This window comes from Pleurodeles waltl, chromosome 2_2 (genome assembly GCF_031143425.1).
Source record: "Pleurodeles waltl isolate 20211129_DDA chromosome 2_2, aPleWal1.hap1.20221129, whole genome shotgun sequence".
In the NCBI taxonomy this organism is placed as follows: domain Eukaryota; kingdom Metazoa; phylum Chordata; class Amphibia; order Caudata; family Salamandridae; genus Pleurodeles; species Pleurodeles waltl.
In genome coordinates this window covers 1,125,281,229-1,125,306,331 of record NC_090439.1, presented here as the reverse complement: position 1 = coordinate 1,125,306,331, position 25,103 = coordinate 1,125,281,229, and the positions used below count along the sequence as shown (strand labels likewise).

Below are 25,103 nucleotides of genomic sequence, written 5' to 3'. Positions count from 1 at the left end.
CTTGTCATCTACTACTATTGTCTTTTCTATACCTCTTTTCATCATTCTTGTCATTCCCTTCTTACCTCTCTGTAACCTGACCATTTTCCCACTGCTAGGGTAAACCCAAGCTCTAGGTGACATGTCTATAGCAAACATAAAGTTAGGAAATACCACACACACACATTACACTTAGGATGCTGCCCAGTATATCAGCATTAACCAGCTACTCTACTCCCTCTCAAAACTTTGTTACTCAAAAGACAATCGTGCTACCTAGTACACGTAATATCAAAGCATTTACACCATATACTACAATTAATACTGATGACTCAGAATTCTTTTAAATGAATCCACAGCTCAAAGTTTGGTGATCCAGCTAGTCTCCAGTCTATGAAGAGCCCGAACCATGTCGCCTCCTCTGGGATGTTCTGCAGCCCCTCCAATGGCGTGGAACCTTATTTTGGCCAATTCGCTGGTTTTGTGCTTGGCAATGAAGTGTTATGCAAGGGGATAGTTTCCATTTCCATTCCTGATGGCATGCATGTGCTCTTGTATTCTTTCCTCTAATGGTCTTATTGTACTTCCTATGTAGATGCGTATAATACGGACACATATCATAATGCCCACGCTTGAAAAAAACAAAGCTTGTGGCTGGAGACACACGGTAGCAACCTGTCTTTTGTCCTGTGCCAAGCAACTGGGGCAGGGTATCTTACGTAATGTTCTGCCACTGCTGTATATTACTTTAGGTTTGTTGACAAACAGATCCTTAAGTGAAGGGTCTAAATTTAAGATGTGCCAGTTTTGATACAGAATCCTGTAAAACACATGGCTCAAGCTGTGGTACGTGGTAATCCGTGGCATTCTGGATGTCTTTTTAGAAACCTTAGGATTGTTCTTAAGAAAGAACGGTTGTTTCACCTTCAATATCCTATATTTAGCTTTGTCAGTTATTGTAACCGGATAACCCCTGGACTGAAACCTGTTCTCCAGATGATTCAGTTTGGTAAAGAACGCAGGGTCCTCACTACAGTTTTGTCTGAGTCTGAATATTTCCCCGTAGGGGACGGAGTATACCAGGGATCCAGGGTGTGAACTATCAGCATGAAAAATTGAATTTCAAGCAGTGGGTTTACAGAATAGTTTTGAAAGGATCTTAGTACCGTCTCTATAGAGCATGAGATCCAAATATGTATTCTGCTTGCGATACAAAAAATATGTGAAGGAGATGTTGAAAGGATTGTCATTCAGAAAGAAGACAGTCACTCAACGCTACCACTCCAAATCATGAGTATTTCATCTATGTATCTCTCCCAGACAACCACATGTCCAGTCAGTCCTGGTGGGCATTTGGGCCAAACATATGTTTTCTCTATCCACCCTATATAGAGGTTAGCAAAAGAGGGAGAGAATTTAGAGCCTATCGCAACACCTTGGAAATATGTATTCTGCTTGCGATACAAAAAATATGTGAAGGAGATGTTGAAAGGATTGTCATTCAGAAAGAAGACAGTCACTCAACGCTACCACTCCAAATCATGAGTATTTCATCTATGTATCTCTCCCAGACAACCACATGTCCAGTCAGTCCTGGTGGGCATTTGGGCCAAACATATGTTTTCTCTATCCACCCTATATAGAGGTTAGCAAAAGAGGGAGAGAATAGAAAACATTGCTGTCCAAAACTAGGGCGATCATGTTTGTCAGCATGTTTGTGTGTTCCAGAAGAGTTTCGTCTTAGCAATACAGAAAACAGTGTACTGCCTGTAAGCCCATGGTCTGTGGAATAGAAGTATTTAGCGAGACAGCCCAGTGCCACAAAAAGGCAGTCCATCAGTTGGGTAAGGATGTCAGTAGTGTCACGAACAAAAGAAGGCAGATTGCATGCGTATGGTTGTAGGAAGATGTCAGTGCATTCGGACAGTTGTTCTGTGGCCGAGTCTATGCCAGAAATTATTGGTCTGCCCGAGGAATATGGTCCTGGTGTGTGAATTTTAGGTAGGATGTACATGCAAGATGCCTTAGGTTGTGGATTGAATATATATCTAAATACCAGATCTGTAATGAGGCACAAATCCCTCAATCCCTTTAAATTCTTCTTTAACAAACAAGTAATGTTTTTAAAAGGATTACCAACAGGTGTAACATATGCGGGAGTATCAGAGAGTAGCCTATCAATTTCTGCAATGTACTTAGACTTATTCATAACAATGTTACCCTCTTTCTTGACCTCTTTAATGACAATGTCAGACATCATAGAAAATGTTGTGCCTGTCTTTCTACTGACGTAAGATTGTCAAACAGAAGTCTGGTGTGTGAACGAGTGTAGTCCTCCCATGACTGCAGATCACTGGTTACTAATCTATAAAACGTTTTGATGGCACTGTCTGCGTTGGTGGGAGAAAGGTAGATTTTGATTTAAGACCACCGTCCAGGCTTAGGTCAGGTGAAATGCCCAGGTCAGTCAGTATATCAGTCAAGGATGGAGTGGAGGTGTCTGATGTATTCAGAGATAGTAATGTCTGTAAGTCCTCAATGTCCCGGATGGTCTTGTGACATGGATTAATAAGTGCTAGAGAAGGAAGCATAGGATGCAGTTTTTTAGTGGCAAAATACTTCTTAAGTTTCAATTTGCGTATGAGCTCAAACAAATCTATATGCTTCTAAGTAAAGTTAGGTTTGGAACTGGGACAAAGGCCAACTCCTCTTGACAAAAGCTTCTTTTGTACAGGACTTAGGAAAACATGTGAAAAATTGACCATATACCTTTCAGTAGCGTTCCACCTCCTTTAAAAAAGTCGAAAAGGTGAAGTGATTCTGTCCTCCCTCAGTATAGGAACTGGTGCTGGATCCATCGTCCTGATCACTTCTAATGCTGGAAATGTCAGACTCAGATCTCACCAGTGTTAGTTTTGGTCAAGGCCTGATTCAGTTGTATGTTATCAAATTCATGTGCAAAAGTGAAATTCTGCCACTTTTGTAATCATTGGCATGTGAATCTATGAAATATACCAGTACCGGAGAGCTACAGTTACAGGTAAGTAACTTATTTTCTTCTTGACTGTTCAGCATTACGATGGGGAGAAACTGACTGACTTTGGCAGGGTCTGTTCAGCCTTACACCTTTCTGCTAAAGTCATTCCCTCTGGGGAGCTGACCTACATCAACTATGGCAGGCCCCAACATAAATCGGGCGTGCTTAGGTCTCTCTCTCTCTGCCAACCTTTCCTCCACCTTCTACTTGGGGTGGTGAGGCACTAACCTCACCTACTGCTTCCTTAGCTAGGGCTACACCTAGCTTTCCCCCAGGGGTTACCTAACACTAGAGCAACCCTACCGTGGCCAGCAGGGTAAGGCTGCCTAACTTACTTCCTAGGACTGGGTCTGATCCTCATGCCAAGGCCAGTGCTGCCACAAAGGCAAGCATACACCAGAGGATACTGACAGCAGTCATTATCTAGAACCACACCCTGAGCTTTCCACTGCCATCTGTGTGGAGCTCAAGTCCAGCCTATGGGCGGCCAAGGAGTCACCCACTAGCTCTGGGGGTTCTTTGAGCCACTCTAGTTTCTAAGAGTGGGGGCTCCCACCTCAGGTGACAGACACCCTGCCTCCACTCCTCCACCTGTCAGCTCAGTTGGGAGTGTTGCCTGACACTCTAGGATTTCTCACTGTTACTGTATACTAGGGACTGGCAAGTAATCCAAGTTATGCCAAGTGGGGGGTAATCTAGTTAAACATTTACCTTTTTAATGGTCAGAGCACATGCACTGAGTCCTGCTTAGCAGGGCTTGGGCATTTCGAAGTCCTTACATCAGTGGCTAGTAGTAAAAAAGGGGGCAAAGCATTGGGCAGACATGAAAAAATCCTGTTTCTTAATAATAGAGTAGCAGTGAAAGTGAAATTGTAAAATGGGATGCCAGTGCTAACTGATGCCTAATAAGAACAGGTTACATTAACGGTTGCACACAGTTGTTAGTGGAAAAAAGTCATCCACTACCCTACCAAATTTTCAGATTGCCCTGAAGAAGCACTTGCCCCCCTAATGGCCAGGTTACAGCTTCTTGATTGGAAGTTGAGTGAAATGTCAACTTCTTCATTTATATTCAATAACTTTTTAAACATAATGTGCCCTGTGAATGATTAAAGAAACATTGCAGATGGACGTCTTCACCTATTGGATGCCTTCCATAGAAATAGGACTTTGCTGTTGATTTGCCTGATTCCTGTTCTCTTTGTCACAGGCTACAGTGATGAGGAATAGACGGGGGTAATGTGAGCTTCAGCATGTCAGCTGCATGAGAAGCAGAACAGGGTGCACAAGTTTGCTTTCATGCGTGAGTGGCATGTCATGAATGAGAAGAGTATTAATGTGACAGGGATCTAGCTAGCGTTCCTCTGTGTGGTATGTGATATACATCTGCAGAGAGAGATCTGGTTGCGCTCTGACATTGTGTGTCCCTCTGTGATGAATGACGAGTAGAATGGCCTGGATTTTCACAGTGGATTTACGCTTCTTGTGTGGATAATGTGCCTGGGACTAAACCCTGATGATGTTCTGGTTTTTTCATGTCAGAAGGCTGCTGTGGGTGGAGAAGAGAATAGCCTAGTAAGGCCCTGTTGTCTATGTTTATGTTGGATATCAGTCTTGGGAATATGCAATTGGCCCATTGTGTCGTAGGTATTGTCTGTAGCTTATTTGGTGAGGCAGGCAGATTACATTGACCTCCTGCCTCTTCTGTGTCACTGTTTTATCTGCACCCGACAGGTGCTGCGGAATGACGTGAAGTCCCATGCCCGCACTGTGGAATCAGTGAACGAGGCTGGCCAGGGACTGCTGCAGTCGGGCCTTGGTGATAACACGGACACACTGCGATCCAGCCTGCAGCAGCTGAACCAGCAATGGGACTTCCTGTGGAGCGAGACTGAGCGGCGGCAGCTGGAACTGGAAAATAACCTCAGCCAGGTAAACCAAGGGAGGCTGTGCTGCCACCTGAGAATGCCCGCCGTGAGCTGGAGATTGCTGGAAAGGCTTTAGAGCAGTGGTCCTTCGCCTTTTGACTTCTGTGGAACTCCATAAAATCATTACTTTAATGCAAGGACACTAGCCTGAAGATTTGAACCTCAAAACAATACACAAAAACAGAAACAAGTATTCATCAAGCCAATGCACAAATGATTAAATATTTTATTTAGTTCACACATAAATATAAAAAAACACAATGTTCATTTTAATAGGAAGGTTGAGACTTTTCTAAATTCAACTGAGGCCACCCATCGTCCATACTATATTTTGTTAATGCATTTACACTGTTTCCACAAATCAATCTGAGGACACAACTTAATTGTTATCCTCCAATTGAAAATTCCTTCACATTTATTTAACCGCTTAAAATTTCCAATTTTATATTTTGCTTCTTGATTTACTAACACTTTATGAACGTGATATTTAATTTTCTAAGCAGTCATGGACCCCCTGATTAGGCATTACAGAACCCGTTGGGTCCCCGTATCACAGGTTAAGAACCACTGCTTTAGGGTGTTCAAACCTGCTAACCGCTGTCTAATGTGTAAGATCTCTATGATGTTTGTAGGTGCAAGATGTGACTTTGGAAATCACAGATCTTGTGCAGTGGTTGGAGAACGTTGAAGCAAGGCTGTCCTTTTGTAAACCTGCCTGGGCCCACCCTGAAACCACAAAGGAGAAACTCTCTATTCACCTGGTAAGTTAAAGCATGGGCGCTTAGCTCTTACACTAGACTAGATATTACAAAGCTCTCAATGGTTTAAAAAACAAAAAAACATTGCGCACTCATCTTTCTGGCGATTCAGATTTGGAGGCCTGAGCACTTTATAAGACATTGCAAAAATGTTAACACATCAAATGCAAGAATCATCCTAGAATTAGAAAAATATTGTTTTGGGCTTTTTTTATTTACTTTTCATCATAAACTATAATGCTGGCATAAAAGCTACTGTGATTTATTTGGTGTAGAAATGCAGAGCTGCACCCCATGGTGGCATGGGCACATTTTTTCCCCTTGTCATCAGGAGCATCTGCAAGGTCCCTTCCCATCTTCCTTGCTTCTAATACCCAAGAAGGGTGGGGGCTTCTTCATTAAATATAGATGTACCCTGGTACCTGTATCTCTCTGTCTTTCCTATCTGGTTGTGAATAACATGCACTGGGAAGAGAGACCAAAAGTGGTGGATTTGGATCTTTGATGCAAGAGCATCCCTCCTACACATTGGTTTCACCATGACCTGTACATTAGCAACCATCACATTCCTTTGTTATTTTCCTCTGTTTCAAGAGGGACACATTGATTTGCCTCTTTGCAGCTACTCCCTTTTTTGGGTAGTATAATAGATTTTTTGTTGCCTCCCATTCCTAAACACACAACTCTCAGTATCTGATAAGGACTTCTAGCCACAGATTCCTTACCTTAGAATTATCCCCAGGCGTCAGAATGGATCTGCAACATTTTCATGAGCAGTACTCCTGCACGCCTGTTGGTGGCGTTGATTGGCACCACTTGATGTCATCTGGGCCGGAAGTGACGTGGGCAGTGCTTGTATAGGCGCCACGCCACCCCAGTGAGCTGACGTCAGCTCTTTTCTTTCCGCACCAGTCAGCACAGTTTCAGAGAAAGCTACCCCCATTCACTTTTTGATTAACTTTGAAACAATTGGAGAGTAATAAAGGCCCTGGAAAGATATATCAGCTAGAATTTTGAAAGGCTTTATTTGTGTACAGATGGCTTACAGAACAGAGACTAACACATAGACTTTTATGGCAAAACCCTCAACATTATAAAAACGGGCCTTTGGGATCCATTCTCCAGCACTGGATCTTTCATATCATCACATGCTTGAATCATTCCCTGCCATCGGGCAGGGAATCCCTGGTTACCTAAAATATCACTAAACAGTGTTAAAATGGCCTCAAAATAATTGTGGAGTAGCACATTCACCTCATTTGAAACCATTCAAACTTAATCACTTCCCTCCCACTCCTCCTAGAGGCCACCATAGCTCAGATTTCAACTGCCCCTCGTGTGAGGGAGTCCCTGAGAAGAACTCTGCTGTAACCTTTCACTGACCTTATTCTAATACTTAGCCATTCCCACCTTCAACGTTTAGTGTGCAGTAAGTTCTATATTTCCGGATATTCTGTGAAATCTCAATTTTTCCAGACCCAGGAGACCTTTTCTTTCACTAGTAGTCATCATGACTGACAGAGAAAAAAGAATATTGTTAAATCCTGCTCTACCTAGGGTTAGAAGAAGATCTACAATGATGACCGCATGAGCGTGTTATATGTCTTTACCAGTGCACATGGCTTCAGGCTACGACATTTGTAAAACCTTTCCTTTAAATACTCTAACGTAGAGGGAAAGGACATTGGCCCTCTATGTACTGGAAATGAAGAAATGCACTCCTCCTATTGGAAATGTCTTTGTGCAAAGTGTTCCTCCAAGCATTTTTGCAAAGGCAGCACAAAGCAGAAATGTGGATTTTCCAGAGCTGGGCTTGCATCAGAAAGCAAAAAGACCAGAGTTTCTTCAGAAAAACCCTCCTGAGAGAACACTAGCCTGTGCAAAAACCTTTGTGAAAATCCAGCTCCCTGGATGTCTTGACAGAACTCCACCCGTCTGGTGACTTCCATCTCATCATCACTGATGTCATAGAATAAGAAACCACTGTTGTTGATGAGACTCCCATCGTCACCTGGAGAAAGGCCTCATAAACTACTCTGAAGCCATTGCCGTCAACGATGACCAGATCCTCTTTGACCATTACTGTGCCTTCGATGGCGAGACCTTTGTCACTTGCGACCACAAGGATGTCTGTCCTCCCAGTGTCGACAGTGACCCTTCTTTCACCATCAGTGATAGCACCTACCACTTCATCACCTACACCGTTGATGTTGCACCCGTCTACATCAGTCACTTTGTGACCTATTAAGGTGACGGCAAGCCTTTCCACCCAAATATAGGACTCTGATTTGGAAGGGGGTTTCAGCAAAGCCTCTGAGACTGTTTATAGGATGAGGCGGAAGCTTACCAGGAGTATGAGTATCAACCACAGACCTTCACAGCTGATAGCCTCCTTAATTCTGTGCAGATTGTCATTGCTATAAAACTGAGTTTATGCAGGTGCCTGTTGCATTTTTGTCAACCCTACAGCAGATGATTGACACCTTTCAAAGACTGCACCCTCAGCAGCTTGCTGGACAACCTGTGTCTGCCCCACAACTGCCTCCAACACCTCCTTCGCCTCCTGTGGACGTGACTCTAAGGACAATCACACCACCACTGATCCTGCCAACTCCTAAGGATATAAGAGACAAGGACTCATCAGAGTTGGTGCATTGTGATTTGGATAAAAAGGGTGAACTACCAGATGATGGAGGTATTGAGGAGTGGGATTATTACATCATACTAAAAGAAGGTGACAGATTGCCTGTTAAACCAGACTTACCTCTCTATGACATAGCCCGTTTCCATGTGCTGATGTGTAGATACCTTCAGACCTTATCTTTCGAAGAACCTATGAAAGTGTCAAATCACCCAGACACTGACTTCAATAAGACACCTAATGCGACATAAGTCCGGGACAAGGGCTTTGTTGTATATTTCAGATGGCAGCAACATAAAATATGAAGCCTGAATTTATGTATTTTTACCCTAATTGTTTATACTAATACCGTTTAATACTAGCATATTGATGCATGCACGTTATGTCAGAAATTCCTCAAAAATTCCTTAAGGAAGATAGGATCTGTGGTCAGCAGTATAGAAGGCTCATTAAGGGGTCACTTAGAGAGGTCTTTTGCCCCATATTACCGCTCAAGATACTGCCAGGGATTCTGACAGAGACCACCAGATTGCCGTACTGCAAGAGCATCTAGTCTAATGCTGAAAGTTGATACCGAGCCAAGTCTAAGGGGAGCTGAGCCCAGCTGATGTTTGTTGAGACAGACTGTTCTCTATCTGAGAAAAGAGAGCACAACAGCTTGAGAGCCGGCCCTCCAATGCCCATGGCATCATGACGGTCAACCAGCTCTGTGCGACTTACTGTGTCAAAGGCTGTGGATAGATCCAACAGAGTCACTCCAGTCTTCTCTCTGTAGTTTACAATTGATCTGACATCTTCAGTAGCGACTATCAGAGCTGACTCAGTACTGTGGTTTCTCCTGAACCCATCTTGTGCGCTGTTCAAGACATCATTTTTATCCAGAAAAGGTTGGCAGTTCACAATTGAGATGTCTTTCCAAGCTTTTTGTTGGCATTGGTAGGCGTGAGATAGAGTGGTAACTTTTAGCTTTGTTGGGTTGAGAGAGGGTTGAAAATGCCTATGCTCCCTGTCTAAACATGAACGAATTTCATATTCCTAGTATATGGCGCAAGATGTACCTAGGGCCTAGAAGTCACATGCCTCTGGCGCAGTGCAGCACCTATTCTGCCATCCACTACAGTGGTAGTGCAAAGATATCGTCACGCCTACCCTGTATAGTCTGCCAGAGGCAGTATCAAATTGCAATTCAACCTGTCAAAATAAACACTTTTGATTAATCAAAACCTCCCATTTAAATATTAATAATTCACCCCTATGTAGGTGTCGCGGGCCACAAGGCAGGGTGCTTGGTATTTGAAAGTAGGGCACATAGAAATGTAATGTTACTATGTCCTTACAGGGACTACCACCCAAAAGATCACTCTGGCGGGCCTAGAAGTCCTACGTAGAAAACCCACTGTACAGATTAAACATGCTAATACTGTACTTCAGGAAGGAGGAAAAATAACCAACTACAAACAATTCTTGTGTATCCACTGCCTGGTTACAGGAAAGCCTTGCTTTGCTGTAGAATATGTCTGTCTCTGGGTTTATCGTGGGTGCAGCGACTGCCCCAAACTAGATTTGTGGGAGGACATTACGATTACCATTATTAGAGCCTCACCCCCCCCAAAACACACACACACACACCACACCACTCTCCCCCTTAGCCCCCTCTCCACCAGCCCGAGTTTAATGTGGCCAAAGACGTTCACCATCTTGAAAATGCCCAAATTAGGTAGAGTTTTCCCCAGGGAACTTTTACCCCTTTGGTTAGTGCCCAGTAGCTGCTGCCAGACATAAATGTGGCACTTCCATGCAGCCACTTCAAAACATTCCAAGGCCTTAAGAACAGAAAAGGGCTGGACCGGCTGTCTGTGACCTCAGAAGAGCTCTAAAGGACTGGACCGGCCCCCTATTATCCCAGGGCAAATAAGTGACCTCCAGCAGACGTAATGCTGACCTCCTGTTGAAGCTACAGGGAGACAACCAGCCACAGGAGGCCTTTTCCTGCAACTGCCCAGCAGACCAGTGGCATCCGGACCTGGACTGGGCCCTGTTGCTTGCCCCCCCCGACACACTGCAAGTCTCTAAGTGCCTCTCCACAGGCCCTTTGGGGGGGGGGACTAGAAGTGTTCTCATGTGGTGGATTGAGATTTACAGGACTAAGTCAGAAAGTAAAATCTTTGATCTGGATGAACCTAATTACTGTATTCTATTGTGCTCATTACAGTCATTGTCAAGCTGTGCCTATGTCCCTGTCTCCTGCAACTATTAACTATCATGGCCACTTTATGCTTCTTGGTTCCATTCCTATTTAAAACGGTAAAAGTTCATATCTCTGGTTCCCTTTAGTAGCCCCTTGTTTCACATGTCATCTTCGGCCTGCACTGTCCTTTGTAACCAACAACACTTTGCATGCTTCGGTTTTTTGAACTCAGGTTCACAAAATTAAAATTGAATCTAAGTGTCTGAAAATGCAAGGTTCAATTGGCTAAAAACCCAGAGCTGTCTGAAAATATTATACAAGATTAGGTCACTTGGCAAATGTGTATACAATTCTGGAAAGACTGAGTTGTTCTCTTCCTCACTGATTTATGTAATCTTTGCTATTGTGTGCACGTCTTCAGCCTATGGCCAGAAAGCTACATTAAGGCAACTCAGTTGTGCATCGTAAGATTTATATTCATAGTCCAAAACACTAGAATAGTTCCCTGCTGCGTGCTCTTTCCCATGAATCCTTTTTTTTGCGTAGTTTTCACCAGAGAATGTCTGTGTCCGTGAATTCATGCTCAGATCTGAGGAATGGAACCCTAACAGTTGACATATATGATCATGAATGTTCAAAGTCACTCTCCAGATTATATTTGTAAAACTGAATTGCAGCACACAGATGCAGAAAAAATGACCATATAAATGTAGCCTGTTAGGCTTACATTGAAGAGACAAAAGGGAGCCTGTCCATTTAGGAACCTGGGAGGCAACCCTTCCCAGAAAGCATTGTACTGCCACTTGCCTGTTGGATCCAGTTTTATTTCCAGCTCCAGGGGGGTGAAGGATCTCAGAACAATTGCTGAGGTTTTTTACCTTAATTTTCCTGACCAGAAAATATTTTTCTGTACCTATCTAGACATTTTTGACCATCTGCTGTTGAGTGAATCATTTTTTTCTCAGTCTGTGATTGAATTTTTGCCTTCAGAATTGCATCTCTTTTCTCCAAGTCCCCTTCTTGTGGGAGAGAGAGGGCTGTAAGTGATGCCCAGAAAGTGCATGTTGTTTGTGTGTCTGCCTCCCTTTCTGTCTTTGAGTATGACATCTGCAAGAAGATATCAAAAAGCACCTTGTAGCACAGACTAAAAGTTATGATAAATGACAGGGCAGAATAAGCGATATCAAATAAAACTATTTAGTTCTGACTCTCAATCTGCCTCACACAAAGGTCTAAAGAGAGAAAATCAAGTGGCAGGGAGAAACAACCTCACTACCGTTGAGGCCTTCAGCTTAGACCTCATTCTGTTCATCGTCGAAAGAAGGATCGACCTCTGCACATTGATGTCTTGAAATATCGACATCAGGTCTTTAAAGACAATGCTGAAAAGACATGGTCACTCATCGCAGATGATGTTGAGGACACACAGATCACCGTTAAGTCAGACAAGGATGCCAGGCTACTCCAGCATAGATGTCAAAAACACCACTTCCTGCCAACATCACCATTGATGTTGAAGAGGCATCGATCACCGTTGACTACATAACCTTTGACATCAGAAAGGTAGAAAATGACTACATCATTATCACAAGTGTAGAAGACGTGGTCATTTTCACCTTGTTCTGTCAATTCTGTTCATTCAAAAGTATCTCAAGTTGTGATATCCTTGCCTTTGAAACAATACTCCTCTCCTAGATCAAGATATGGAGAAGAAACAACCTCCTCTCCTTTTGGCCGTTTACAGTCAGCATCTTCTCTGGTCCCTGGACCCTTGCCATACCAACCAGTCACACCTATAATACCTTTTGTGGAACCATTACAGACACATTGTGGCAATTAGTGCTCTTACCACCTAGGAAGTCCTCAAAAACAGCCTCTGTGTCTCCGTAACTGGCTTGAAGACAATCTTCTCCACAAAGATTGTGAAGGAACAGAGCTCTCCTTCAACCAGAGGTAGCCAATCTTGTTCCTCGTCTTGTGTTCCTTGTTCTAACATGGACCAGGCTTCATACACTCCTTCTCCACCACAGTCTCCGTCAGGAGTCTTACCAGTTGATGGCACAGTGACTTTCCATGAGCTACTGGCATCCCGTTAGATGCCAGTAGCTTAGAGACACCCCAACCATCCGTGCCTGTAATATTGGAGACACTTTAGCCTAGGGCAGCTTCTAAAGCTTTGTCATCTAGTTCCAGGCTTTCTAGAGGTAGCCGAAGAGAAATTGATGACTCTGTCCACAATAACGTCAGTTACACCACGACTACAAGAGAAATATAGTCTGTCTCGGCAAGACCACAAATTCCTCAGAGTAGAGCCTAAACCAGACTCTATCATTGTTACAACAGTGAGGTGAAAAGCACATCGACTGCTGAGTCAGCTTCTCCTCCTAAAGAAGAAAATAAGGCTTAATTTTACTGGCAAAAAAATTGTTGAACATTTTAAGATTGCAAGGGTGACAGAGCTGCTGGGGAAAGAAAGATCACTGAAAATCTGGGGTGGAATGAAATCCTTCATGGCAGATTTGTTGAAACACCAAGAACAGGTTTACTTGGAGATGGTTAACAAAGGTCCTTGTTTTCTAACCAGGTTATTAGTGATGCTGTGGACTCGGAGGAACTCTCTGCCACAGAATACTTTGTTGTTGAGGTTGTCCTCTATTAAACCTGAAGCACAGCTCCAACTATTCAACCCTCCTTTCTCAGGAACAGCTCTCTTTGGGCAGCATACAGAGGAAAGAATGTTTCTTATGGAAAACGTAGCAGAGAGGGATGGACTGAAGGAACACAATACGTTTTTCAAGCTATACAGGTCCAGAGAACATGGTTGTTTTTTCCAGCAGAGATCAAATCTGAGTTGGCTCCTTCAAACACATCATCATCAGAAATCCGGCCAGAAGCATCAATACCAGCCTAGATACCAAAAAGGACAATCAAAGTAGCTTTAGACTTCGCATTCCAGAGGACGGAAGTCCTCCGACACACACCAGTGATGTTCCAACACACCCCTCCATTTAACCACTCCTGTAATGGGAGTGGTAATTTCGGACCTGGAAGAGTGGATGTCTATAACAACAGATAGATGGGTATTGAACTTCAGAAAACTGCGCATATATCATTCGTGACAAGCCAATCCCACCAACTATTTCACCAAAACCAACTTTGAATCACCAACTCTTGTGTGCTCCAGGTACGTCTTAGTGCCTAAAAAGGGTCGATCAAACCAATATCATTCAACATTAGACCTCCCATTCATGTGCAAATATATTCTCAGTCAAAAGTTAAGAATGTTGGCCCCTCATCCAGTTTTTCTTCACTTATTAAAAAATTATTGGCACTATTCCCTAGTTCTGCAGCACACTTGTTTTCGCATTCCAATTGCAGAAAACACCTAAGGATCCTCATATGAGATACTCATTAGCAATATTCTGTCCTTCCAGTCAAACTAAATTCTGCCCCCAGAATCTTCTCAAAGTGCATGGCAGTTCTTGCAGTCCATCTGAGAATGGAGAAGATATTGGTTACTCCTACTTAGATTGGCTCATAAAGGCAGACTGTCACCAAAAGACATCTCAAAACTTTCAGTCCACAGTAAAGCTGCTGAATAGTCTAGATCTGAATATCAACAATGAAAAGTCAACCCCAACACCAGTTTGAAGTATTTTGTACTTAGCAGCAGAAATAGAGACAAAACAAAAAGTGTATACGCCAGAGGGGAGAGTCTTATCTATGCAAAAGAAATGCTTTTATTTGGAAGCGAACCCCATTCTTGCTGCTTGTCATGTTGTTTCCATCCTGTGATCCATGGTATCCTGTGTATATGTAGTCCTAAATGCAAGACCCCTTCTTTGGTTTCTCGAGGATCAATGGTTTCAGAAAAGAGAAAAAATTGAAAGACAATTTGAAGCTAATGATCCAGGCGATACAATTGCTGATGTGCTAGTGTATTGATCATAATCTCCTGAAAGGAGTATTTTTCCAAATGAAAATTCTGGAACAGATGTGGACAGATGCCTGTCTGTCAGGATGAAGATCCCACTTTGAGCTCCTGACAATTCAAAGCATTTTGGTAGCCAAACAAAAGTCTTACCACATCAGTCTGTTGACACTGATTGTGGTTCTATCCACCCTAGAACCAAAAACATCATTATTCAAACAAGGCATTAAAAACCATGCATTTATGCCAACAAGTGAAGAGGAACAAGATCAAGACAATTATCTCTTCTAGCTCAAACGATGTGGGATTAGGCTTTGATCAGATGGCACTCTGGCAGCAATACAAATCCCAGGAAGCCAGAACCAAGAAGCAGATCTCCTCAGTCAACATGACAAGGAAAATCATGAATGGCTTTGGGCATTACCCTTTTGATCTATTGGTCAACACCATTTATCTACGCTTTTCCTCCAATTCCACTCATTCTTGAGGTGATTGTCAAACTATGCAAATTCAAGAACTTGGGGCCAGATGTATCAAAGTACTGTTTCACATTTCCTAAATAGCAAATTTTAAGAAATTGCTATTTGCGAAATGCAAAGTGGTATGTAAGAAAATAGCGATTCCCTAATAGCGATTTCTTAAAATTCGCAATCGCTATTAGGGAATCGCTATTAGGGAATGGGACTCCATTCATCCCTATGGGCCTCAAGGTGGGAATGATTTTGCATTTCCTAATTTGCAAATTCCTTTTAAGAATTTGCAACTTAGGTAGTGCAAATCCAAGGGTGCTTGGGGCCTAAGGCCCCCTTTGATACACCCCCACCCCCAAAAAACAAATGTGCACATATAAAGTGCACGCATGCCCCAGGGACATGTGTACACTACATGTCACTTTTAAAAATGCTTTTTTAATAATTGCAGATGGTTACCACCAACTTGGAGTTGGTGGTAATTGCTTTTCCTAAATGCCCAGTTCACATTTAGGAAATGCATGATACGGTGCATGGGTAATCGCAAATAGGTATTCCCTAGTTGCGTTTTTTATTTAGGGAATCACAATTTGTGATTCGCAAATTTGAGTCGAAGTTTAAGGGGAATCACTTTTTTAGCGATTCCTTAAAATTGCACTGCGAATGCATTCCACAAATCATGCAAGGCTATTTTGCATTCGCAAACTGTGGAATTTTGCGATTCACACAATTTGCAAATGTGAAATAGTTTGATACATCTGGCCCAAAATGTCTTTAAAGTGCCAGACTGGCCGAGTCAGTGGTGGTACTGGGACCATCTAGATCTGTCACTCACATACCAAGAAGACTCCATTGCAGACCAGATCTACTGACCAGACTTAAGGGCCAGATTCAGCACCGAAGTCTGCAGTTCTTGAATTTGGTACATGGCTTCTGAAGTCAAGCTGTATAATCATCTGAATGTTGCTCAAGAATGCATGGTCATACTTAAAGGGATGAAGTATCCTTCTATAAGGTCATGCAGTGCACTATAAGTGAAGATATTCTGCATATGGTGCCACAAAAGGGGCTACAATCCTGTTTCCTGCTAGGAGGACATCCTGCTTCCTTAGTTGCTATATCTAACCAAATCCAAATTACAGATCTCTTTTATAGGAGATCACTTGGCTGCTGTAACTGTAAAACACCCATCTTCACGGGAGCTCAACTTAAAACTTTTAAAGATTGATGAGCACCTACTATTTTTGCTGTCTATAGATCAACATTGCAGCATCGTTCACAATCGCTGTCATCTCAGCTAGAAGAGTCAGTGAGTTGCAAGCTTTATCTGCAGTAAAACTCAACCCTCAAATAGGGTTGTTTCAAGAACCCATCCTTCATTCTTACCCAAAGCCATGTCTGAGTTCAACATCAATCACACTGTGGCCTGACCAACTTTCTCCTTTAAGTCCTTTACACCATCAGAAAGGGCTCTGTCCCCTTGTTAGATATTAAGTGAGTCCTACATTTTTATTTGAACAAACGCAAAGAGATCAGGGAAAAAAAAGCTATTTGTCCATTATGGTTGCATAAAGCAAATGCTGACCACTTCCTAACAGTCCACCTTCACACTAAAATATACCAAAAAATGATAGATGGAATTCTTGAATTAATCTTGGCCACAGGTAATTTTTTGGGCCATATCCATTGTTTGCACACCATGCCACCTCAGTTTGGACCCAGCCATATGCAAATCAGTCTTGACCCGGTTTCAATAGGAACAGTCTTGCCAGAATTGACAACTTTTGTAGGAAACCTATTAGGCAAGAGTTTCCAAATTTGCATTATAATTCCTTATTCCACCTAAGAAAGTGTATTTTTAACACTACATCGCAGCACATACAAAAACACGGTGATACCTAAAGTAATTAGAAGAGTGAAAACATGCACTGTTCCTTTAAGGCTCCATGTGCATCAGCTATGCATGATGCCTTCTACCGGCAGCTGGCATCAAAGTCAGTTCGTTTTGGAGTGATACTGTATTGAATATAATAAATACATGCGCCTATTTAATGCTCAGGGGAATCCTGGGAGGCAGAAGGGTAGTTATGACTTCATGAAAATTCCTTTGATGCAGAACCAGAACTTAAATGTAAGTAACCATTTATTCTGCATTGTAGGATCTTCATTGATAATCATACACTTAGCATAGCTAGTAAAACCCAAACATTAAGCAGCTATCGAGTTTTAAACAGGCCAATTAGAACCACAAGTAAACAGATGTAAATACCTCAGTATGAGCCACAAAAGGCTTGGCACTGATTTCCTTCAATGCATTTGACGACATCCCGCCATACAGAGGAATATTTCAACAATCCAGAACCAGGACTACAAGTAAATAACCATTTTAATCTAGGTTATGGTTGCACTAGTTAGGCTTCTGTGTCCTGACCATGAGTTTAAAAAAACCTTCAGCAAAAGTTCAAGTAAAATAGATCAAGTGCAGCCCATAATAGACCTCCCAAGAGTCCTGGGTATACCACATAACACAAGAACAATAGCTGACGGAGGATGCCATTCATAATATAGTCGGAACACAGTCAAAAGGTTAATGCATAAGCATTCATAGATGCTTCCAAATTACCAGAATTTCAACCCATCTGCATGAGTGCTAGGGTCATCATTGCAACTGAAGGGGTCAGAGAACATGGCATTGTGGAGGATAGATCACAAAGGCGTCGGAAACTAAGCAAAACACTGTGGAAGACAGTATAAATTGCAAGGAGTAAAATATTTTTGGATGCTTGGAGGGTGGGGAACGGTCCTGGTATTGTGAATATGCTGTAAAAGCATCTGGATTGGTCAGGATCTGGAAAATTAAACACTACAACACCAGCAATAGTCAAAGCGGCCGTCACATACAGGATTGACGCATCCTGTACATGAATGGGTCACAGCGCTATTGACTCCAAATGCATGATCTTCAGTTAATAATGTATGCATTTGTATAATTACTCTATGTAACAATCTGACCACTCCACTATTACCATTGACCTAGTTTTGTCTTTGTAAACACACACCACGTTTTTGTCACTCACTGTGTGAGGACTAGAGCAGTGAGCACATTTCAGATGTTGACAGCTTGGAAACATCTATATGAATCATCCATACTATTAAAGTGCCTTATTATTCGTGTGTGATGCTGTGACTGGTACTTTGGAAGCACCTGTTGTTCTGAGTTGTTTATTGCTTAACTTTTTGTCCGGCTAGATTTGAAATAACACTTACTTGAACTTTTCTTTTTGTCCTTCAGCAGGTCTTGAACACACCACTGGGTTTCACCTTCACATGTTTTTGATTGCAGAGTGTGCATTGTGGGGCCTTCTGAATGCTTTATAGGAGTCAGCGGTGTAGTTTCCGCATTATTTCTCCAAGTGCATGTTTATTTCAGGCTAGTTGTGCATGCCTGGAGACAGTCCTTGTTCTAGGAGCCCAAGATCTCCTGACCCTGGTCCTAAGAGGACAGACAGCATTAGATACTTGTTGATCGGTAGGTACTGTAGTCCTGCCTGCTATTCAATGTGATGATTCAACTTCATAATTTTTAGTCTGGAGTGAGACAGTGGTCAAGACTTTCTTTTTGAGAGCGGCAGAGTCCGATTGGAGTTTGGTGACAAATCTTCTGGTCATTCGGGCATTATCATCTATAAAACTCCTCCAGGTGACCCACCTTATTACCCACACACAATGTCTCCTCCTTACTCATTTTCAAGAGGAAGGGAAGAAGATTAACAGGCAGAAGACCTGTAGAGTGCAAACTGAAAAATATGAGAAAAATCATGATCAGAGGAGTAAACGGAGATCAGAACTTGCTCTTCTCCCCTCAGATACCGCCATGCACCTTGCGGTATTTACATAAACTGTGCTGTATGAATGGTTCATATCTGTAGTCACAACTGATGTCTAGAGTCTCTCCATAAACCGATGATGTGCCTGTCCAAATCAGTAACTATCCATCTGCAATCTAAAAGTCAGGTGACTTGTTTTTTACAGTACTAATAATTGATTACAATTAATGCCCTTATAAGTTAAGTGCTTCTCTGACATCAGGGCATTACTTGTTGATAAATAATGGTGCAGCCTGAAAGCTCAAGTCCTCGCCTCCCTTTCTGTCGCCAGGAGCTGTGCAAAGAGATGGATCTCAAGCAGCACACCTACAACAGTGTGAGGGACCGCCTCCAGCGCCTTCTGGCCTCCAGCCGACTCCCGCGGAGCTCCGCCACCGAGCACAGCCTCCGCATCCTCGAGCAGAAGTGGGAGGCGGTGTCCAGCAAGGTCCAGGAAAGGAAGGTGGGTCTCTGCTGCCAGTGTTATCTTGTGGGGCCCCGGGCAAGACGTAGTTTGGGGGTCCCTGCCCAGAACAAAATTGTAATTTTAAAACCGATTTTCTGCAATCTCAAGCCAGCAGGATGCCAAAAAGTACTAAATTCTTTGTTAATCTTTAACAGGATCACACAAAAATTCTTGAAATACATCTTACCCAAGACTCCAGAATCCCTTAAGAAATCCTTAAGATGATACAGAGTAGAGTTAGAGAGCCTGAGATAGAGATGGGCAGAGAGGTTTAGAAAGAGAAATAAAAGAGGCTGAGATCAGAGACAGAGAGTTCACTATCCCAGGGGACCCCTTCGATGGTGGGGACCCTTGGAAATGTCCCACTTTGCCCAGGCCTTAAAATGTCTGGGTCTGCTGCAAAAGAACTGTCAGAAGTAAGAATTGACTCAGAGCCAGAAGTGAGCAGGCCCCAAATAAGAAAACAGTCAAAATGTAATGCCGAGCAATAATGCTGGTCGGCAATAAGACACGGGTAGATAAAAAAACATTTTATTAGTTAATAAAAACCATAAAAACACGTCTGAAAGATACAAAGAAAAATGAGCATTAACCCTAAAAATATGTACAAACAGTGAAATGTGAGCAGAAAAAGAAAGATAAAATGAGACCCTCGTGATTAGGGCAAGGGAAACCCAAATGCAATTCTGAAATGTAAAAACCTGTTGATTTAATGAAACTGACAAAATAATCAAAGACCATCACTATGAGGATGCTTAAGGCCTCGGCATCTTTTTTTTTGGGCAACACAGCCTATTATCTAAAAGATGCTTTCTAGGTATGCAAAACCCCTACATCACCAATAACTAATGTCTATAGGATGCATTCTGATGTTGTAGGACTGGACAGTTACCTTTTTACCTAAGGGGTGCTAGATGAGCTTGCTGGGGCCGCCATGGCAGTAAAGATTTTCAGAAACTGAATTAACTTTGTATTTAACTTTAAATTACTTGGGTCAAGAGCTGTTATGACAGCCGACCTGCAGGACTGAACTCCCAGGATGTTAAATTCTTTTCTCAGCAGTTCCCTCCTCTGGTGTCCCAGAGCTGGGCAAACGCAAACCACATGGATAAGGGTCTCCCTAGTCTGATGACATAGTCTACAAGCCTGTGATTGTCATCCTGCCTCTCTTTTCCATTTCAGGAGGAAATCCAGGGTTGGTCGATCTCCCACGTCATCCGTAAGAGTGTTTGCTTAGTTTTTCGTGGCGGATAGGATACGGGGTTCCTTATCCGGCACATATGAATTTAGAACTAACCATCCATGAGATCGATTCTCCATGTCTTCTAACCGGCTTAAGATCTCGCCGATTTGTTGACTTCTTTTCTGAAGTCTGGCGCCGGTGGTAAGCTGCCCCACAAATCACCCAGTCTAAGCCGGGCTATGCTTTTTTCCCACTAATCCTTAAAAAAGTTGTTACCCCTCTCAAGATTGATTTCATGCCAGACTGGGTTTGCTAAAGTCCCCGTGGGAGCTAAATGGAGTTTGTAGCAGCCGTTGACAAAAGCTGCCGGCCTTGCCAATGATTGCTTTGTTAGTGAAAACTCTAGTCTGATTTGGGCTGGGGAGGCTGATCTGGTAGCTGGTCTTGTTTATAAGATTTTACTAATAGCTTATTCAGCATAACTACCTCCGCCTCCCTCATTATTTCTGACCCATATGTGAGGGTCGGAAGTAATTTTGCTCTCATAATCATGGTCAATAAGACACAGAATAGTTTGTTCCCATTCCCCTTAAATGCGTACTCAGGTTCTCAGTGATCAAACAAGTACGCAAGCAAGTTTATTTCAGTAGATTGGAATATGCATCTCTGCATGGTTTGATAATGTTTGATTGGGGTGCATGTGTTCCGAGACTGGTATATTTCACACACCTGTGTCTGCGCAACAGACCTAACGTAAGATGCGGCTGAGTCATCCCAAAATTGCCACCCTACTTAAGCGACAGATGAGTACAAAGATAAAAGAGAACTGGATGGGGTCACCTGGATTTATAAGCCCTCCCAGACGTCCTCACCTCGGTGTGCAGGTAATCATGAGCCCTTCCCTGCTCTCTGGAGAGCTCTTGAGCTTAGGGTCCACAGGCATGTCAGAAGTTTTTACAGCGCCTGAGTCAAAATGTCATGAGCAAAACACGTCGGAAGAACCTGTTTCTGAGTTTAAAAAAAGATGTTCTCTGTGCAAGATGGCCGGAGTGATGGGAAATGCAGCTGCTTCGGTATCCTGCCCCATCTAGTGATTTTAGTCACCATCAATAAACAGTGTAGCTTTGCTTCCAAATCTATAAGTAGAGTTTGCAGATGGAGCAAGGGACCTTGAAAAAGTGTTGGGTCTGGAGAATATTTCAGCCCTTCCCCGTCCCTTCTGATGGCCACGAGAGACCTAAAAAGTGGTGATCAGACCCTGCAGGGGAAGCCTGGGGACAAGGGACACACTCGCCCAGCGTATTCAGACCTTCAGTGCGATTAAGGCCTTGCATCATTACGCAGGGTTGTGTGGTACAGGTGGTTTTAGAGGTGGCACAGCTTGTGATTCTGGCTTGTATCATCCTATGAAGGTGCGCCTCACAGAAGGGTTGACCGTAACCACTGAGTTCCACAGCACTGTCCAGGAACTGCTGAAGTGGATTGGCCGGACTGAGGAAAGCCTTGGAGCTCTGCCGCCTCCCAGCTACGTGCTCGAGACTGTCACCAATCAGATCCAGGAGCACAAGGTCAGTGTATATGCAGCAACACATTGTAACTTTGGTGTATGATTATCAACGCAACGCTAGATCGGTGTGTACGCAGTAAGGCAAGACTGATGAAGGAACATCAGTGTAACTCAAGGTCAGTGGACGCACAGCATGGAGGTCCGATATTGGTCTAGGGATAAACATGTAATTCAGGGGCGGTGTATGTCCCATGACTGTGCTTAAGGTTAATGAGTGGACTGACATATAATGCAAGATCGATGTAGGATTAGCAATGTAACGCATGGTCGGTGCATGCACAGCAGCGAGGTGCGAGATTGGTGTATGGATAAACATGTGATGCAAGGGCGGTGTATGTCCCATGACTGTGCTTAAGGTTAATGAGTGGGCTGACATATAATGCAAGAACGGTGTAGGATTAGCAATGTATCGCATGGTCGGTGCATGCACAGCAGCGAGGTGCGAGATTGGTGTATGGATAAACATGTGATGCAAGGGCGGTGTATGTCCCATGACTGTGCTTAAGGTTAATGAGTGGGCTGACATATAATGCAAGAACGGTGTAGGATTAGCAATGTATCGCATGGTCGGTGCATGCACAGCAGCGAGGTGCGAGATTGGTGTATGGATAAACATGTGATGCAAGGGCGGTGTATGTCCCATGACTGTGCTTAAGGTTAATGAGTGGGCTGACATATAATGCAAGAACGGTGTAGGATTAGCAATGTAACGCATGTATGCATTGTAAAAGTATGCAAGGTCAGAGTATACACAGCAATGCAGCGCAAGATCGATGAATGAACAACAGTGTGATGTAAGGGTAATTTCTGTACCACAACATTGCAGTAGTTTATTGTAAGTGAGTCAACACAATGCCAGATCAGCAGTGTCACACAAGGTTAGTGATGCACAGTAGCATTGCGTGGTCTGTGTATTTGAAGACCTCAGTGTAACATTGGTGTAAGGACAGGAATGTAACAGAGTACCAGCTCAAACAACCTATATCAAGCTTGCTGCACGTGCAGCACTGCAATACCTGTTCTTGTTGTGTTTAATGCAGTATAGTACAAATTTAACATAGGCTTCCTAGCGCTGTTCATGCACAGTAGTGCATTGCGGTATCAGCATAACCTCAGCAGTGCCACGCAAGATCAGTGTATGCATAGCTATGCAGACTAAAGTCAGTGCTTATGCAACTAGTGCAAGGTAAAGGTATCTTCAGAATCTCAGCACGAGGTCATTGTGTGTGCATCAACACAGCAAGTTCACAGGCACCAGCACAGTAAGGTTGGTTTATCCGCAGCAACAGAAAGCCAGGTCAGTGCAGGTGATGTAATGTGCATCAACATAAAACTCCCATCGGTCGACAGCGCTCTCCTCTCCAATAACAGCAACGTACTGGGATGGCAACACCTTGCAGTAACAAAACCCCCAATGCACCAACACATCAAGCCATAACCAGCACCTCCAAGCACAGCAACATCACACCCTAACATCCGCAGTGTATCAGACACCAACACTGATAAAAACCCGCGAGTCATAGAGCCACCCTATAACCAAACACCCGATGGCTTATTAATAAAACTAGCATAACCAGCAGCTACATGCTTCATGAACAAAATGCCATAACAAATAGCCTCAAAGTATATTCACACCAAACCATAGTCAACACTCTGAGCTCATCAATCTACAACTATACCTAATATAACACAAACAATACTCTCAAACTTTATAAATGTGCCATCAGCTACAAACGTCACAGAAAAAGCTGCACCATATCATAACATACCATACTGTACACCCTATAGACCTGACAGCACTCAATTGAGGTAACACCATCATAGTGCAACGACCAACAAGCTAACACAACATCACAAAAGACTTCAGACCACTGCAGCACAACTTTGTGGTATTAACCTTAAAGAATAACTTGGAACAGTAGAGCTAATAAGGTCCTAACAGCGTCACTACATCATAGGCAACTACACTACGTATACACTCAGAGTTCAGGAAGTGCAACTCAACTATAAGTAGCTTAAGTGACGCATCATTGTATACCAGCAGTGTACCATCATCACCACCACACAGCAAAACCATACCTTCAGCAGTAAATTCTGAGGATGTCGACACCACCACATACCCAAGGATGTTCACATGTAGCTCACAGATGCAGAAACATTCCCACCAACATAACATTGCATTGTAGAAAATTAACAAAGTTGCATGGATGCAGGGTACCAACTGGATGAAAATGCAGTACAGCTACACAACATGAAACGTGAAGAAACGCTTAGTGGCAACATACGGTCTAAAAAAGTGTACTAAACAAACTCAGACTTGCAATTAGGGTCTAGCACTTAAACAATCCACTGTAACAATTCGCAACATACCACCCCATAAAGCGCAGTACATCACTTGTGGCAATCCCTGTAATATTCTTTACATACAGTTTATGGTGTAGGTGTCCAATGGCCTCTGTTTCTCCTTCCATCTTTCTGCGCCTCCCTGTTCTTTTCTCCTCCTTACCTCTTAGGAACTCCTGTGTGCTGGACACTCCATGGCTTAGTCTGCGCCAGTCGCTGGTGTGTACCATGATGCGTGAGGTGCACTCCTGTTACAAAAGTGGCAAAAGAAGGCTTGAACAGTAATGCAGCATGGCAACACAACTCATCCAAGAGCACATCAGCCAGCTTCACAGCCCTTCTTTTTAATGTTGATCCAAAACCTCAAATATTCTGCAAGTACTTTCCAGTTGGACAGAGCAGTTTGGGGCACTCCAGCCACTGCTCCAAAGTAGTACTGAGGTGACTGTAACTTACAGTGTGAGAGGACGGTTCTGACCATCTGGTCCGCCCTGGTTTTTCACTTTTTGACCACCTGGTTTTTGACCTTTTACTGCGAGGAAGCCTGCTAGTCAGGGACTCACTCACAGTAAACTCATGCTAAAATGGACTGCGCATGTTTACCACCGGTGCTGCTGGGCTAAGGAAAGGCTGCTGTGACAAAGCAAGAGTAGGAGGCCTTGGGCTCGCTACACGTGATCATGTGTGCACCCGTGTGTGCACCCATGTGAGGAGTGCGCGGGGAGGATTCCTGGTGTGCGCAGCGC

The 25,103-nt window shown here is 43.3% G+C and overlaps 1 protein-coding gene across 3 annotated transcripts in view; it reads left to right on the top strand.

Moving 5' to 3' along the window:
- LOC138282926 (microtubule-actin cross-linking factor 1, isoforms 6/7-like) overlaps positions 1-25,103 on the top strand; it is a 533,430-nt gene that overhangs the window by 235,154 nt on the left and 273,173 nt on the right. For all 3 annotated transcript variants that reach the window (XM_069220983.1, XM_069220984.1, XM_069220985.1), the window contains exons 20-23: positions 4,751-4,948; positions 5,577-5,705; positions 19,091-19,261; positions 21,860-22,015. In XM_069220983.1, the coding sequence (XP_069077084.1) occupies positions 4,751-4,948; positions 5,577-5,705; positions 19,091-19,261; positions 21,860-22,015 (654 nt within the window). The remainder of the gene's footprint in view (positions 1-4,750; positions 4,949-5,576; positions 5,706-19,090; positions 19,262-21,859; positions 22,016-25,103) is intronic.